At 45.9% G+C, this 12,854-nt stretch overlaps 1 protein-coding gene across 1 annotated transcript in view; it reads left to right on the top strand.

The window, feature by feature from the left end:
• Positions 1-12,854, top strand: part of TM9SF3 (transmembrane 9 superfamily member 3) — a 121,334-nt gene that overhangs the window by 94,779 nt on the left and 13,701 nt on the right. The window contains exons 11-14 of the mRNA XM_014605000.3: positions 2,471-2,539; positions 2,633-2,779; positions 3,047-3,130; positions 4,406-4,482. Coding sequence (XP_014460486.1) covers positions 2,471-2,539; positions 2,633-2,779; positions 3,047-3,130; positions 4,406-4,482 — 377 coding nt within the window. The remainder of the gene's footprint in view (positions 1-2,470; positions 2,540-2,632; positions 2,780-3,046; positions 3,131-4,405; positions 4,483-12,854) is intronic.

The following is a 12,854-nucleotide window of genomic DNA, read 5'->3' as shown; positions in this document are numbered from 1 at the left end:
CAAAATAATTGCCCACCCCTATTGTAGCATGTGTTTCATGAATGTAATCTCCTTGTCCTATTAGCATAGCTCTGAAGAGGAAGTAAACCATGAAAATAAAACATCTTTTTAGTAAATGATTTTCATATGTTTCCTTCCCTTCCACAGTTGGAAAAGTAAAGGGGACAGTGGGATCTGTACATCCCTGGTGTCCAAGAAATGTTGTGCCTTGATTCTCCTTTGTTAGTGCTGGGGTTGCCCAGCTGAAGAACGGAGATTCGATTAATGTACAGGCCCATATCTTGGGGAGCTGTTGGATTTTCAGTTAGGATGACAGATAGAAAAAAATGAGATGCTTGTAATGAAGGTGAAATTTGTGGAACTGTCAACTTAGACAAGTCTCCCTATAAATAATAGAGGAAGCAGCAAATTGAATCACTGCATTGCGTCTAGTTAGGCTTAGCCTCATTGTAGGAACTTTGAGAGATGACCTCTGGGAAGTGACAGTAACATGTACAAGTAGCTAAGTATTTTAGTCTAGAATCATGGCGTATTGTCGGCATAGAATTTCAGTAATTCTGAACCAGTAACCATTTTTCTGTAAAATATTTTTCTCATAGTTTGTTATTCATGGTTACAGTCTCTTGTAAAAAAAAAAATTAGTTTGGGTTTAAATGTTTTTAATTATGAGTGCAATAAACACCTATATATAACGTGTTTTTGTTAAATATTGGGTGTAGGGTGTTAAAGCAGAAGTGCATGCACATATGAGACTTGAAATAGCTCTACCAGTCATGAACATGGCGCACACTTAGGAATAATAGGAATAATACTGATTTGCAAACACTGAAGATGGATGGGTAAACGAAGGTATTATTTTCACTTTCTAATTGGAGAAAATAGAAACATAAAATGAACTTGCCAAAGACCACAGACTTACCTTTGGTAAAAATGGATATGAAATCAGGTTGTTTGATTTCTATAACCACAATAATGTCTTGTAATAAAATAGTGTCCCTCCAGTACTTAGGTAGGTAGCAATATTCATTTCAGAATTCATTTAACATTTCTTACATCATAGGGCTTTAGTGAAGTTTTATGGCCAAGATTTTAAAAAGAGCAGATGGTAGTTACACTTTTAAATAGTAGGGGTGCACCAATAAAGAGTGTCTTAGTTAACACCGATGGCTGTTTGTTTACCAGCCATATTGATCAATACCAATCTGATAGCCAATTTATAGGAATGCAGCCCAGCAGTTTGGCAAGTCCTGTCTGGCCAGCAAGTCTGTGGGGGGGTAGATGGGTGGGGGGGAAGAAGAGGTATATGGTGTGCAGATCAAAGCCTCCACAGTGAGGGAGGGAGTGGGGCTGTGGCTAGGGCAGGTGGTACCTAGCCAGGACAGTGAATGCAACCCTGGGAGTGGAATGGAGCTGCAGGTGGCTCGTTTTGGAGGGGGTGGAGTGTCTCCCTGCCACTGCACGCACGCCAGGGGAGGCATGGGAGCTTGTGCCGCTGCTGCAACCCCCCGTGCCGCTGCCCCCCCCCCCCCCCCGCCGGATTTGTGCATAGGGCTTGGGGCCAGGAGCTGCACTGGCTTCTTCCTGGTGCGGGGGCTGGGGCTGGGATTCAAGTGGGTGGGGACAGGGCAGGTAACAGCAGCAATGGCAGGGGTGTCTACAGGGAAGTTTGGGGTGGCTGTAGCCACCCCTGCAAGCACTGCTGCTGCCCACCCCACCTACTTGCAGCTCACCTTTGCCCGTGCACAAATCAGGGGGGGCAAATGCCCCCCGTGCCTCCCCTGGGGGACACGCAGAAGCAGGGAATCTCCCCCCTGTGCCCTCCAGACGAGCCGTCCATGGCTCCATCCCACTCCCAACCCTGGAGTTGCATTCAGTGCCCTGGCTGGGCAACATCTGATCTGCCTTGATCTGCCCCCCACACACCCCTTCCCCCGACAGTCTTACCAGCTGGACTCTGCTCTCCAAGTTGCCCGGCTGCATTCCTGGCCACATGCATGCTGCGGCTGAGAGCATGCATGCAACATTTATTGGTGACATTATCAGCTATGGCAGCCAAAAAAGCCAATTGCTGATGCTAATTTTCCTTTTATCGGTGACAATCCTGTGCGACTGATATAGTGGTGCACCTCCATTTAAATAGGAATTCCTTTTTAGGCATGGTGAGCTCCCACTCATTTGACTGGCTGTGCGTGCTCAAAATCCTTAATCACTTAGGACCTGATCCAGTGCCCATTTCTGTTAATGTTTTTTCCATATCCCTTGAATCAAGCTTAAATACGGGTTTTGGAAATTGACATGAATCTTGCACTAAAAAAAACCAAAACAAAAACTTGTCAGCTCCAGGAAAATTGAGGTGGGGTTTGTCAGTAAGTGTTGGGTTTGAGGGGTTGTGGAATTTGTTGTTTGTCTTAATGTATCTTTATAAAGAAAACCCTATTATCACTGATGTGCTAATCCTAATATTTTACAGGTTTATGGAACCAGCTGTTATTGTTTGCCTAGGTGGCATCCTCCCTTTTGGATCAATTTTCATTGAAATGTGAGTTTAAGTTGACTATTGCTAATAAATATGCTTGATCTTTTCAGACTGCTAATAGTTGCAATTTATAATCCGCATATTTGATTCATTTAGGTATTTCATTTTCACATCATTTTGGGCTTACAAGATCTACTATGTTTACGGCTTCATGATGTTGGTGTTGGTTATTCTCTGCATTGTGACAGTCTGCGTGACTATTGTATGCACCTACTTCCTGCTAAATGCAGAGGATTATAGGTGGTAAGTGCCGCCTTTGTTCATAGTTGACTCGATGCACTATCCTAGTATTGAAATGGAAATTGACAAGATATTTTTTCCTATTCTAAGTAAGTTTCTGAAAGTTCTTGCTAGCTTTCTTAATGTATCTTATAAGCAGCTAGACTTTTACATTAGCGGTTAAAATATTTTATTGAGTAGATTTTCTTCTTGTAGGTTTTCCTCATGCGCCATGCATTTTTGTCAGTCAGTATTAGTTTATGTGTTGATACACTTGTATGTTTTTTTCAGGCAGTGGACAAGCTTTCTTTCTGCTGCATCAACGGCAATCTATGTTTACATGTATTCCTTTTACTACTACTTTTTCAAGACAAAGTAAGTGGTAGTTATCATGAATGTTTAATTCCTAAATTAGGAAGGCCTTTGACACTGTCTCTCACCCCATTCTCGTTAAAAAATTAGATGACTGTGGTGATGATGCTTACACAGTCAGATGGGTCACCTATTGGCTGGAGGGCCGCACCCAGAGAGTGGTGGTGGACGGGTCATTTTTGACCTGGAGGGATGTGGGCAGTGGGGTCCCTCAGGGCTCGGTCCTTGGGCCCAAACTGTTCAACATCTTCATCAGCACCTTGGACGAGGGGGTGAAAAGCACCTTGTTCAGATTCACAGATGACACTAAGATGTGGGGAGAGGTGAGCACGTTAGAAGGGAGGGACAGGCTGCAATTGGATCTGGACAGGTTACAGGGATGAGAAGATGAGAATAGGATGGGATTCAACACTGACAAGTGCAAGATACTGCACCTAGGGGAGGAAGAACCAGCAGCATACCTACAGGCTGGGGAACTCCCTTCTCATCAGCACAGAGGCGAAAAAGGATCTTGGAGTCATTATTGATTCCAAGATGAAAATGGGCTGCCAGTGTGAGGACGCGGTCAATAAGGCTAACTGCACCTTGTCATGCATCCGCAGATGCACCACAAGCAGGTCCAAGGAGGTGATCCTCCCCCTCTGTGCAACATTGGTCAGGCTGCAGTTGGAGTACTGTGTCCAGTTCTGGGCACCACACTTCAGGAGGGATGTGGACAGCACTGAGAGAGTCCAGAGGAGGGCTACTTGTGTGGTCAGGGGGCAGCAGGGCAGGCCCTACGAGAAGAGGCTACGGGACCTGAACCTGTTCAGTCTCCACAAGAGAAGGCTGAGAAGGGATCTGGTGGCCATCTATAAACTTACCAAGGGGGACCAGCGGGGAATGGGAGAGTCCCTGTTTCCCCGAGCACTACCAGGAGTAACTAGGAATAATGGCCACAAGTTGATTGAGGGTAGGTTCAGGCAGCACTACTTCATCAGGAAGCGCTACTTCACAGTTAGGGCGGCTAGGATCTGGAACCAACTTCCAAGGGAAGTGGTGCTGGCTCCTACCTTAGAGGTCTTTAAAAGGAGGCTAGATAATTACCTAGCTGGGGTCGTTTGACCCCAACATTCTTTCCTGCCCGTGACAGGGGGTCAGAATTGATGATCTGCTCAGGTCCCTTCCGACCCTACCAACTATGAAATTAAATGCTTATAACATTTTAAGCTTGTTTTAAAATAAGTGAAATAGTGAAAAATGACCTGTGAAATAAATTGCTATCTTGTTTCATTTCAGGATGTATGGCTTATTTCAAACATCATTTTACTTTGGTTATATGGCGGTATTTAGCACAGCCTTGGGGATAATGTGTGGTAAGTTCAGAATATATTAAGAATCTGTTATATTTCAAATATCCAGGTGCCAGTATTTTCAAAATGTGATGCAAATAATTTTATTGGATGCTAAAAATATACAGCTTTAAAAACAGGCTTGTAGTCAGAGAACTAAATGTTTTCAATCATTATGACACTAGCTTAAGTAGTGTAAAGTTATACAAACTAAGTAGGTAAACATCTCCAAGGTGCTGTACAGAAACAGACACCTTGCAGCCATGCTGCAAAAATTAAACAGTGCAAAAAACAAATATAAGGATGTATTTTTAGCATGCTTAAACTTTGTCAAATTAATTCCATAATGATAAAGAGTATCATAAATAGCTTTTATTCTGCCCTTTAGTGACTTACTGTCCTCATGTTAGTGTGAGGTATTGGGGCAACAAGGCTTTTTATGCTGCGTAAGAAAGACACTGTGGAAATTGTCTCCAGGTTACCCACCAGTGAAGAGCATGAGCTGCAGGCTGGAATATGAATACTAGACAAGGGGATAAGGCTCCTAACCACCTGAATGTTTTCCTACCACTCAGCTGCTGCATGCACTTGCAGCAGCCTAGCTTACATGAGACATAGATTGTCTTTCTGGTTTTTTAGTTTTTGGAGTAATTAGGCTAGTTGTTAACATTTTCTGTATAGGATAAGTTGAAACAAACATGCAGAACCTCTATTCCTAGCATGCTGAAGAGCAGGATTTAGACATCCAAACATATAGGGCGCCTATAAATGAGTGCAGAGGCTGCTCCAACATGCTGGAATTCCGGCATGTCAGAGGAGACTCCATTAATTGAGTCGAGTGAGCATGGCAATTACCACGCATGGCAGGAACAAGCTTTAGTTCAAGCATCCCCACCGCCATTTTTAAGCACAGGGACACTGATACAGGAGATCTGTTGGCGCTCTAATTAAAACACTGCTGCGCATGGTACCCCCCCCGAGCACATGTAAAAGTGCCCATAGTGCCATTAACTTGCCAGCACTCATAGCTTTGAGGGGAAGTACATTCTCCAGGGACCTGTTTGGTCTAGGTTGCCCTCCCAAGCCACATCTCTAAGGTATGTCCACACTGTGGCAGCAGTGTCTCTCAACCCTGAGTACCGTGATGAGTTGGTATATTTGGGAACATCATGGCTGGACCACTGCAGTGTAGATATAGGCTAAGATAGGGGTCAGCAACCTATGGCTCACAAGTCAGATCTGGCCTGCATAGGGGATGTGGTGGCAGGGGCATGCTGTCCACCCTGTACTGTCCATTCCTCTGCCACTTACTGCCAGTCCTGTCTGCAGCTTCTAGCATCCCTACTCTGTGCCAAGGGTCTTCTCACCTTGCTACCATGCTGCGCAGCTGAATTTATGGCTCCCCATCACTGTTTGCAGTGGAAAACAGTGGCAGCCATTGGCAAGGGTCAGTGGAGCACAAAGCAGGGACGGCTGTGGTGCTGTGGAGAGGATTGGCAGCCTGGGCCCTGCAATGGCTAGGTCACAAGAGGCATAACACCCTTTGTAGGAAAAACTTCTTTACTGTCTGAGTCCCCAAGGCCTGGAATAGACTCCCTCCAGAAGTGGTGCAAGCACCTGCTCTGGACACTTTTTAAGAAACTTTTGGATGCTTATCTTGCTGGGATCCTTTGACGCTAGCTGACTTCCTGCCTTTGGGGCAGGAGGCTGGACTCGATCTTCGGAGGTCCCTTCCAGCCCTAATGTCTATGAAATATATGAAACTGGGCTTGTTTAGTCTGCAGAAGAGAAGACTGAGGCGTGGGATTTAATAGCAGCCTTCAGCTACGTGAAGAGTGGTTCCAAAGAGGATGGTGCTAGACTGTTCTCCGTGGTGGCAGATGACAGAACAAGGAGCAATGGTCTCAAGTTGCAGCAAGGGAAGTTTAGGTTAGATATTAGGAAAATCTTTCTCATTAGGAGGATAGGAAAACACTGGAACAAGTTACCCAGAGAGGCTGTAGAATCTCCATCCTTGGAGGCTTTTAAGACCTGGCTAGACAACACCTTGACTGGGGTGATCTAGTTGGGGATGGTCCTGCTTTGAGCAGGGGGGTGGACTAGATGACTTCCTGAGGTTCCTTCTAATCCTAATTTTCTAAGTCCTCCAGTATGACATCTAACGGTTGTCACAGTTGGCTGGGATTGCTATACTGAGCCAACCATCGCTACCGCCATGGGACAAATCAAGCTGTTTGCCCTGATCATGAGAAGGTTTCTCCCCAACTCTTTCAATCTCCTCCCCCTCCCCCACCACACACACATTCTTTATATTGTTATATTTGTCTTGGCACTTTCCAGATGGCATGGATTGCTTACTTTAATGACTTCAGCCTTAGCAATGTCCTGTGCCTATTGGCAGGGGTTGAAGAAACATTTAAATATTTACAGTTGATCCATGAACATGGTGCTGTTCAGGTGTTGTTTTAGCAGATGTTTGGAGGAAAATGTAAGATACTGTTTGGAAGTTCATCTGGTAATTTGATATACTAATTCATCTCTTAGTCCTTTCCCTCGCATCTTTTTGAAAGCACCAGTTTGGTTCTTTGTACAAATATGTAGATAGTTTACCCTTTTTAAAGTCTTATTTTACAATTCCGTACACATGTGACTTTTTTTACTTGTATGAATAAACTCAATAACTCTATTAGTGAGTACTTGTGAGTTAAGATACTGATAAGGTTAAGGGTTACTGATACCGTTGCAGGATCAAGCCATTGGTAGATCTTGTAGTCACCATTTATTTCGCGCACAGATTTTTTTTTTTTCTTTTTTAATCTCTGGGAGACCCAAGAAGGTAATGTCAAGACACTCTAGGGGACGAAAAACTCCAGTTATAAAGGCTGAATGCTTTTTATTCTACTGAAATCTCATCTGGCCTCTTGAAGTTCTTGGCACACTACATGGTTTCCCTACTGTTCTGGCAGCGTCTCAGCCATTTTTCTTCAATAAGCTTATACCTTTGAGCTCTAATCTTTCGTTAGTGCTCGGTATGGTACTGATTAAAATGTCTATAATGCAGAACTAAGCATGCCCATCAGTTTCTGTAATTAAAATATGCTAAAACATTGGAAAGGAAAATGTGCATATGCTTTCTTGTTATAGTGGAAAAAATGGATGTAGTATGAAGTAGAACTCTAAATTAGTTTAACTTTTCAAATATTTATCCAGATGAAAACATCTAATATGTATTCCATGTCCGATGGCATTGTTTGGGGGGGGGGGGGGTTTCCCCCTTGCCTTTATTGCGGAACATTGAAAGTAAACCCATGAGGTTCCTTTTTCCTAGGAGCTCTTGTATTCCGTTTGTAAAAATCTCCTTTTAGCAAACTTCACTTGTCTTGCACGTTTAGTATGGGATTTTTTTTAAAGTGTAATGGCTTTTCCCTTGACATCTGAACTAGCCAAGTGCACATTGTTGAAAATTAATTGGTGGCAGTCATTAGTTGTCTGTGGGTTCTGATGTAGCTTTATCAGATCTGACAGTTTCAAAAGGGCTTCTTTTAAAGCAGTCAGACTTGTCTTGAGCTACATTTCGAGGCAACTTGCCAGGAAAGTTGCCCTCACTGAGGGCTAATGGAAGCTTGTGCTATAAAACTGAGCTCTGTACATGCAGGTATAGATCTCTTTTGAAAAACATAGGGAGACCTAATGTTTTGGATGCCCATCCATGTTGTCTGCGTGCGGGCCGGGAGCGGTCTGAGGCCCTTGGGGGTGCGCGGTGGGCTGTGGCCAGCAGCCCTGGCACGCGGGTCGGGGAATGCAGGCCGGCGGACTAGAATTAGGCACGGACGCGTAGCAGTTGATTAAAGATTATTTTACTTACACCGTAGATGGTCGCGGTGCAGGCAGGAAAACTTGCTTGAGTTGCAGTTACAGACAGAAAAGAAGAGCAGACAAGAGTTCTAATCTCGCGAACTCTAGCCCAATCCGGCTGAAGGCTCTAAAACCGCGAGCCCGTCGTGTCAGCTGAAGAAAACAACTCGGAGAAGAGCTCTGGATACACTCACACGAAGTTTGCTAGGCTCTGTGGAACTTGCGCGCAGGGAAGGGGTTCGTCGAGGGATCGCGCTCGGCGACGGGGAGAGGCCAGAGGTTGATCAGACCCCTATAGCCTTCTTAAGGTACATGCTGGGTCCGTTAGGCTCCGCAGCGCTTAGAGTTCTTCACGAAACGTGAAGTCCTCCTCCTCCAGATGGTTGTGGAGTCTTCCAACTTGGGCAGAAACCGCTCAAGCCTCTTATACGGCTAGCAAGCCAATCGCTAGCCGCCACATGAGAATAATTTAGAACTGGCCAATAGTGGGACACAAATTTGCATGCGGGTGGTGGGAACTTCTTTGCACCGGGGTTTTCTCTTTGCAACTGAGAAATGCACCTTGCAAAGAAAGCTCCTCGTGGTGGGAAATAATTTAGCAGTGCCGAAGCGCGCGCACACAAAATCACACCCTTTGGTTTTGACATCCCCCCTTGCTGAAGGCACAGCTGAATTATACCACACGCTTGTCACTCGGGTTATCGAGAGCTCTTACCACAGGTCGCTGAACTAAACGGGTAAACACAAAATTCGCTAACATAAGAAGTTCGTCCTCTAGGGATCGAATTAAATAATAACCAACACAAATACATATACACATAATCAGATTCATAACAAAGAACTGCATGATCAGGGCTTCAGTGGGTGTCATGGTGAAGTCACGCGTTAGGCCCTCACTTCTTCCGATGATGTTATCCTTCTTGGGGCTTCTCTTTGCCATGCACTCTGAATTCCGGATCTGTAAACAAAACTCTCAGAAAATAAGTTAATGTATATCAAAATATTTACAAAGTTTCCATGGAACTACACTATCATTTCTAAAACATATAATACAGGTGTTTGCTACTTTAAACTACCCTCTCTTGCACACTCAACTAGATGAAATCGTTGAGGAGCCGTCGTCTAGTTCTTCTAGATAATGGAAACCTAACTCATAGGCCAGTTGCCATTGGCTTGCGTCCCCTAAAATCCGAAGTTGCCACTTATTGAGTCCAGAACGCTGTAGGAGAAATCCAAACATGTATCGCTCCTCTGGTGTTCTCTGTGGCAATGATGGAAGATTGGATTCGTGATGTCTTGTGCCTTGAGTCTCGGTCGGGTGTCGACGTTCCCGATCACTAGATAATCTTGGCTCCATCAGGATATGCAGTCGTGACAACTGACGAAGGAGATTACTCACGGGTTGGTTCACCGTTGGGTTAAGCAGAATCCGGAGGACGACGATGTTCTTTCGCCCATAAACCTCAAGACAACTATCTATGCTGTGAATGGTTACTGGAACGGTTCCAGGATCTCGTAGATGACGGTGAGGCCATGGTCTTATTCGCTGGAGTGATGTGAGTCCCAGTGCACATGCTCTGGGGTTCCAGGCACAGTACGAGACTCCGATGATCGCTAGCATGAGTTGTTCTGTGCCGGTATGTTCTGGCTGTCCGTCATGCCATGCTTGGGCTTTTTCACCGATCAGTCCTACAACAAGCGCTGGCAGTGGAATAGGCCAGTGAACATTAAACGCCACCATGTCGATGTCAGTGACATGTCCTCTACTCCACGAAGCTTGTCTGACCAAGAAGCTTGCTGCTTCCTGGTTTAGCAGTTTGGATCCAAGTTCCACGACCAAACGTCCCAACCATACAGCTAGAGTTTCTTCAGGTTGGATTCTTGATTCTCTGCACAACTCCTGCAATTCAGTTCTGGTGCGAGCATAATAGGCAATAGCAACTCGGCTGGTTGTTACAGGCTGAACTACTGCTGCGGGAGTCATTGCTGCTGTTATTACTTCAGGCAGGAGGGGCGGATGCACTCCTCCGCTCGATTCTCCGTTCCGTCAGCATGAAGGCATGGTCACCAGAAGCGACACTGCATCGGTGGGCAGGGTTGCCGGAAGCAACGCTGCGTTGGTGGGCAGAGTTGCTGGCCGAACTCTCGCAGGTTCCTCCGAAGCTCCACCCTTCTCTTCTGGTTCTTCCACGCGGTCTCCCTCTTGCTCGGCGCCATCTTGTCGTGGCGTTTCAGGATTTTTTTTCGCAGCCGCTTCTTTGACCGCTTGAACGGCCATATGCAGCTGGGCTTTCAAACTTAAATTCTTCTGCATTAAATTAGTTACAGTACGAAAAGTTGCAGTTAGCACTCCCCCCTTGTTGTATTGTGGGGCCACCCTCTCATCCGCGGCGCGTTCCTCCATCTCCAGATCTTCGCGGAGCTCGGATGGAAGCTCGCGACCCCTTAATCTTGACGCCAGCATAAAGGGGGCGAACCGGTCGATTGGCACCGGTTCTTCACTCTCCCGAGCACATCTTAGGCAACGGGCACACTCCCAGGTGAGGGTCGGGTTTACTGCGCCCGCCGGGTTGACTCTGGCGAGGGACACGGTGTCGAGGGGCCTAAACAGGACCCGCTCATCACTTGTTATACACCTAAATGCCGCGGGGTGCAGATACACTTCCCTCTCTCTCGGGGCTCTGTCTTTGGAAGCTCCCTCTTCTCCCTTCAGCGAAAGGCGTCTGCTGATAAACCTCTCGCCCGTTCCTCCCGCCTGGTGGTAAGCGATATGCGCCTCCAGTTCCATAAAGTTTTCCACTTGGCGTTTTCCACTGCGCCAAGGGCAGTTCTTAACTAATTCTAGCTCCAGCATGCCTTCCCCTGATCCCATCCTCGTCGCCATGTGCGGGCCGGGAGCTGTCTGAGGCCCTCGGGGGTGTGCGGAGGGCTGTGGCCAGCAACCCTGGCACACGGGTCGGGGAATGCAGGCCGGCGGACTAGAATTAGGCACGGACGCGTAGCGGTTGATTAAAGATTATTTTATTTACACCGTAGATGGTCGCGGTGCAGGCAGGAAAACTTGCTTGAGTTGCAGTTACAGATAGGAAAGAAGAGCGGACAGGAGTTCTAATCTTGCGAACTCTAGCCCAATCCGGCTGAAGGCTCTAAAACCACGAGCCCGTCGTGTCAACCGAAGAAAACAACTCGGAGAAGAGCTCTGGATACACTCACACGAAGTTTGCTAGGCTCCGTGGAACTTGCGCACAGGGAAGGGGTTCATCGAGGGATCGCGCTCGGCGACGGGGAGAGGCCAGAGGTTGATCAGACCCCTATAGCCTTCTTAAGGTACATGCTGGGTCCGTTAGGCTCCTCAGCGCTTAGAGTTCTTCACGAAACGTGAAGTCCTCCTCCTCCAGATGGTTGTGGAGTCCTCCAACTTGGGCAGAAACCGCTCAAGCCTCTTATACGGCTAGCAAGCCAATCGCTAGCTGCCACGTGGGAATAATTTAGAACTGGCCAATAGTGGGACACAAATTTGCATGCGGGTGGTGGGAACTTCTTTGCACTGGGGTTTTCTCTTTGCAACTGAGAAATGCACCTTGCAAAGAAAGCTCCTCGTGGCAGGAAATAATTTAGCAGTGCCGAAGCGCGCGCACACAAAATCACACCCTTGGGTTGTGACAGTCTGCAGCATAATAAAACTGAATGCAACTAGAAACCATTAGGATTTTAGATGTCACTGATTGCATTGGCGCCTCTCTCTACCCGTATCACTTGTCCCTAGCTTCAGTTATCTTGACCATGGTTAGTCAACTTGGATTTAACATAATCCGTGGAACAAAGTGACTGCCCCCCTGCAGATCACCTGAATATTGATACTAGCTGTTGAAAGCTTATTACAACTTTCAGGCTTGCTGAGTTCCCTTTAATTTCATTTTGATGAAACTGACAGATTTCTTTATGTCAGAGAAAAGCACTCTACTGATAGAATAGACTTTTTTCAGAGTTTCCTGACTAACTAATGTCATCTTCATGCTCTGTGGAGTGTGTAGTTTGAAAATATGAGCTTGTACTACTCTAGTATCACACAGATAAATAGACTTCTCAATAGTTTCTCAATTTCTCTATTTACTGAATCACAGTCCTACTGTGTATTACTTGTTTTTGCGCACTGTGGAGTTCTTTAGTGATAAAATACTACGGCAGTGGTTACGTTCTGTGGATCAGGTGTCCCCGAGATGTAATGCGCTGTTTCTATTCTGCACCACCACCAGTATAGCACTAGTGTCACTTGGGTTCATAATGAATTACCCATATTCTCAAGTTGTCCCTTTGAATAAACTGGAGTACCTGGATATGCTGCGTCTAGTTTTGTCCATAGAAAACCATTTGCACTGGAGAGTCTAAGAATTAGAGGTTGATAAAGATTTTATAGAGAAAACAAATTTCAGCAAGACCCATTCTCTGGGTGTCACCAGTAGTGGCAGAGGTCAGTCCCAGAGACACCTGAACTGTATTTAGGAATTATTACCTATGAGTTGCTACTAAACTAAGAGTTA

The sequence above is a fragment of the Alligator mississippiensis genome, chromosome 6, assembly GCF_030867095.1.
Source record: "Alligator mississippiensis isolate rAllMis1 chromosome 6, rAllMis1, whole genome shotgun sequence".
Classification (NCBI taxonomy): domain Eukaryota; kingdom Metazoa; phylum Chordata; order Crocodylia; family Alligatoridae; genus Alligator; species Alligator mississippiensis.
This window is presented reverse-complemented; position numbering and strand designations above follow the sequence as displayed.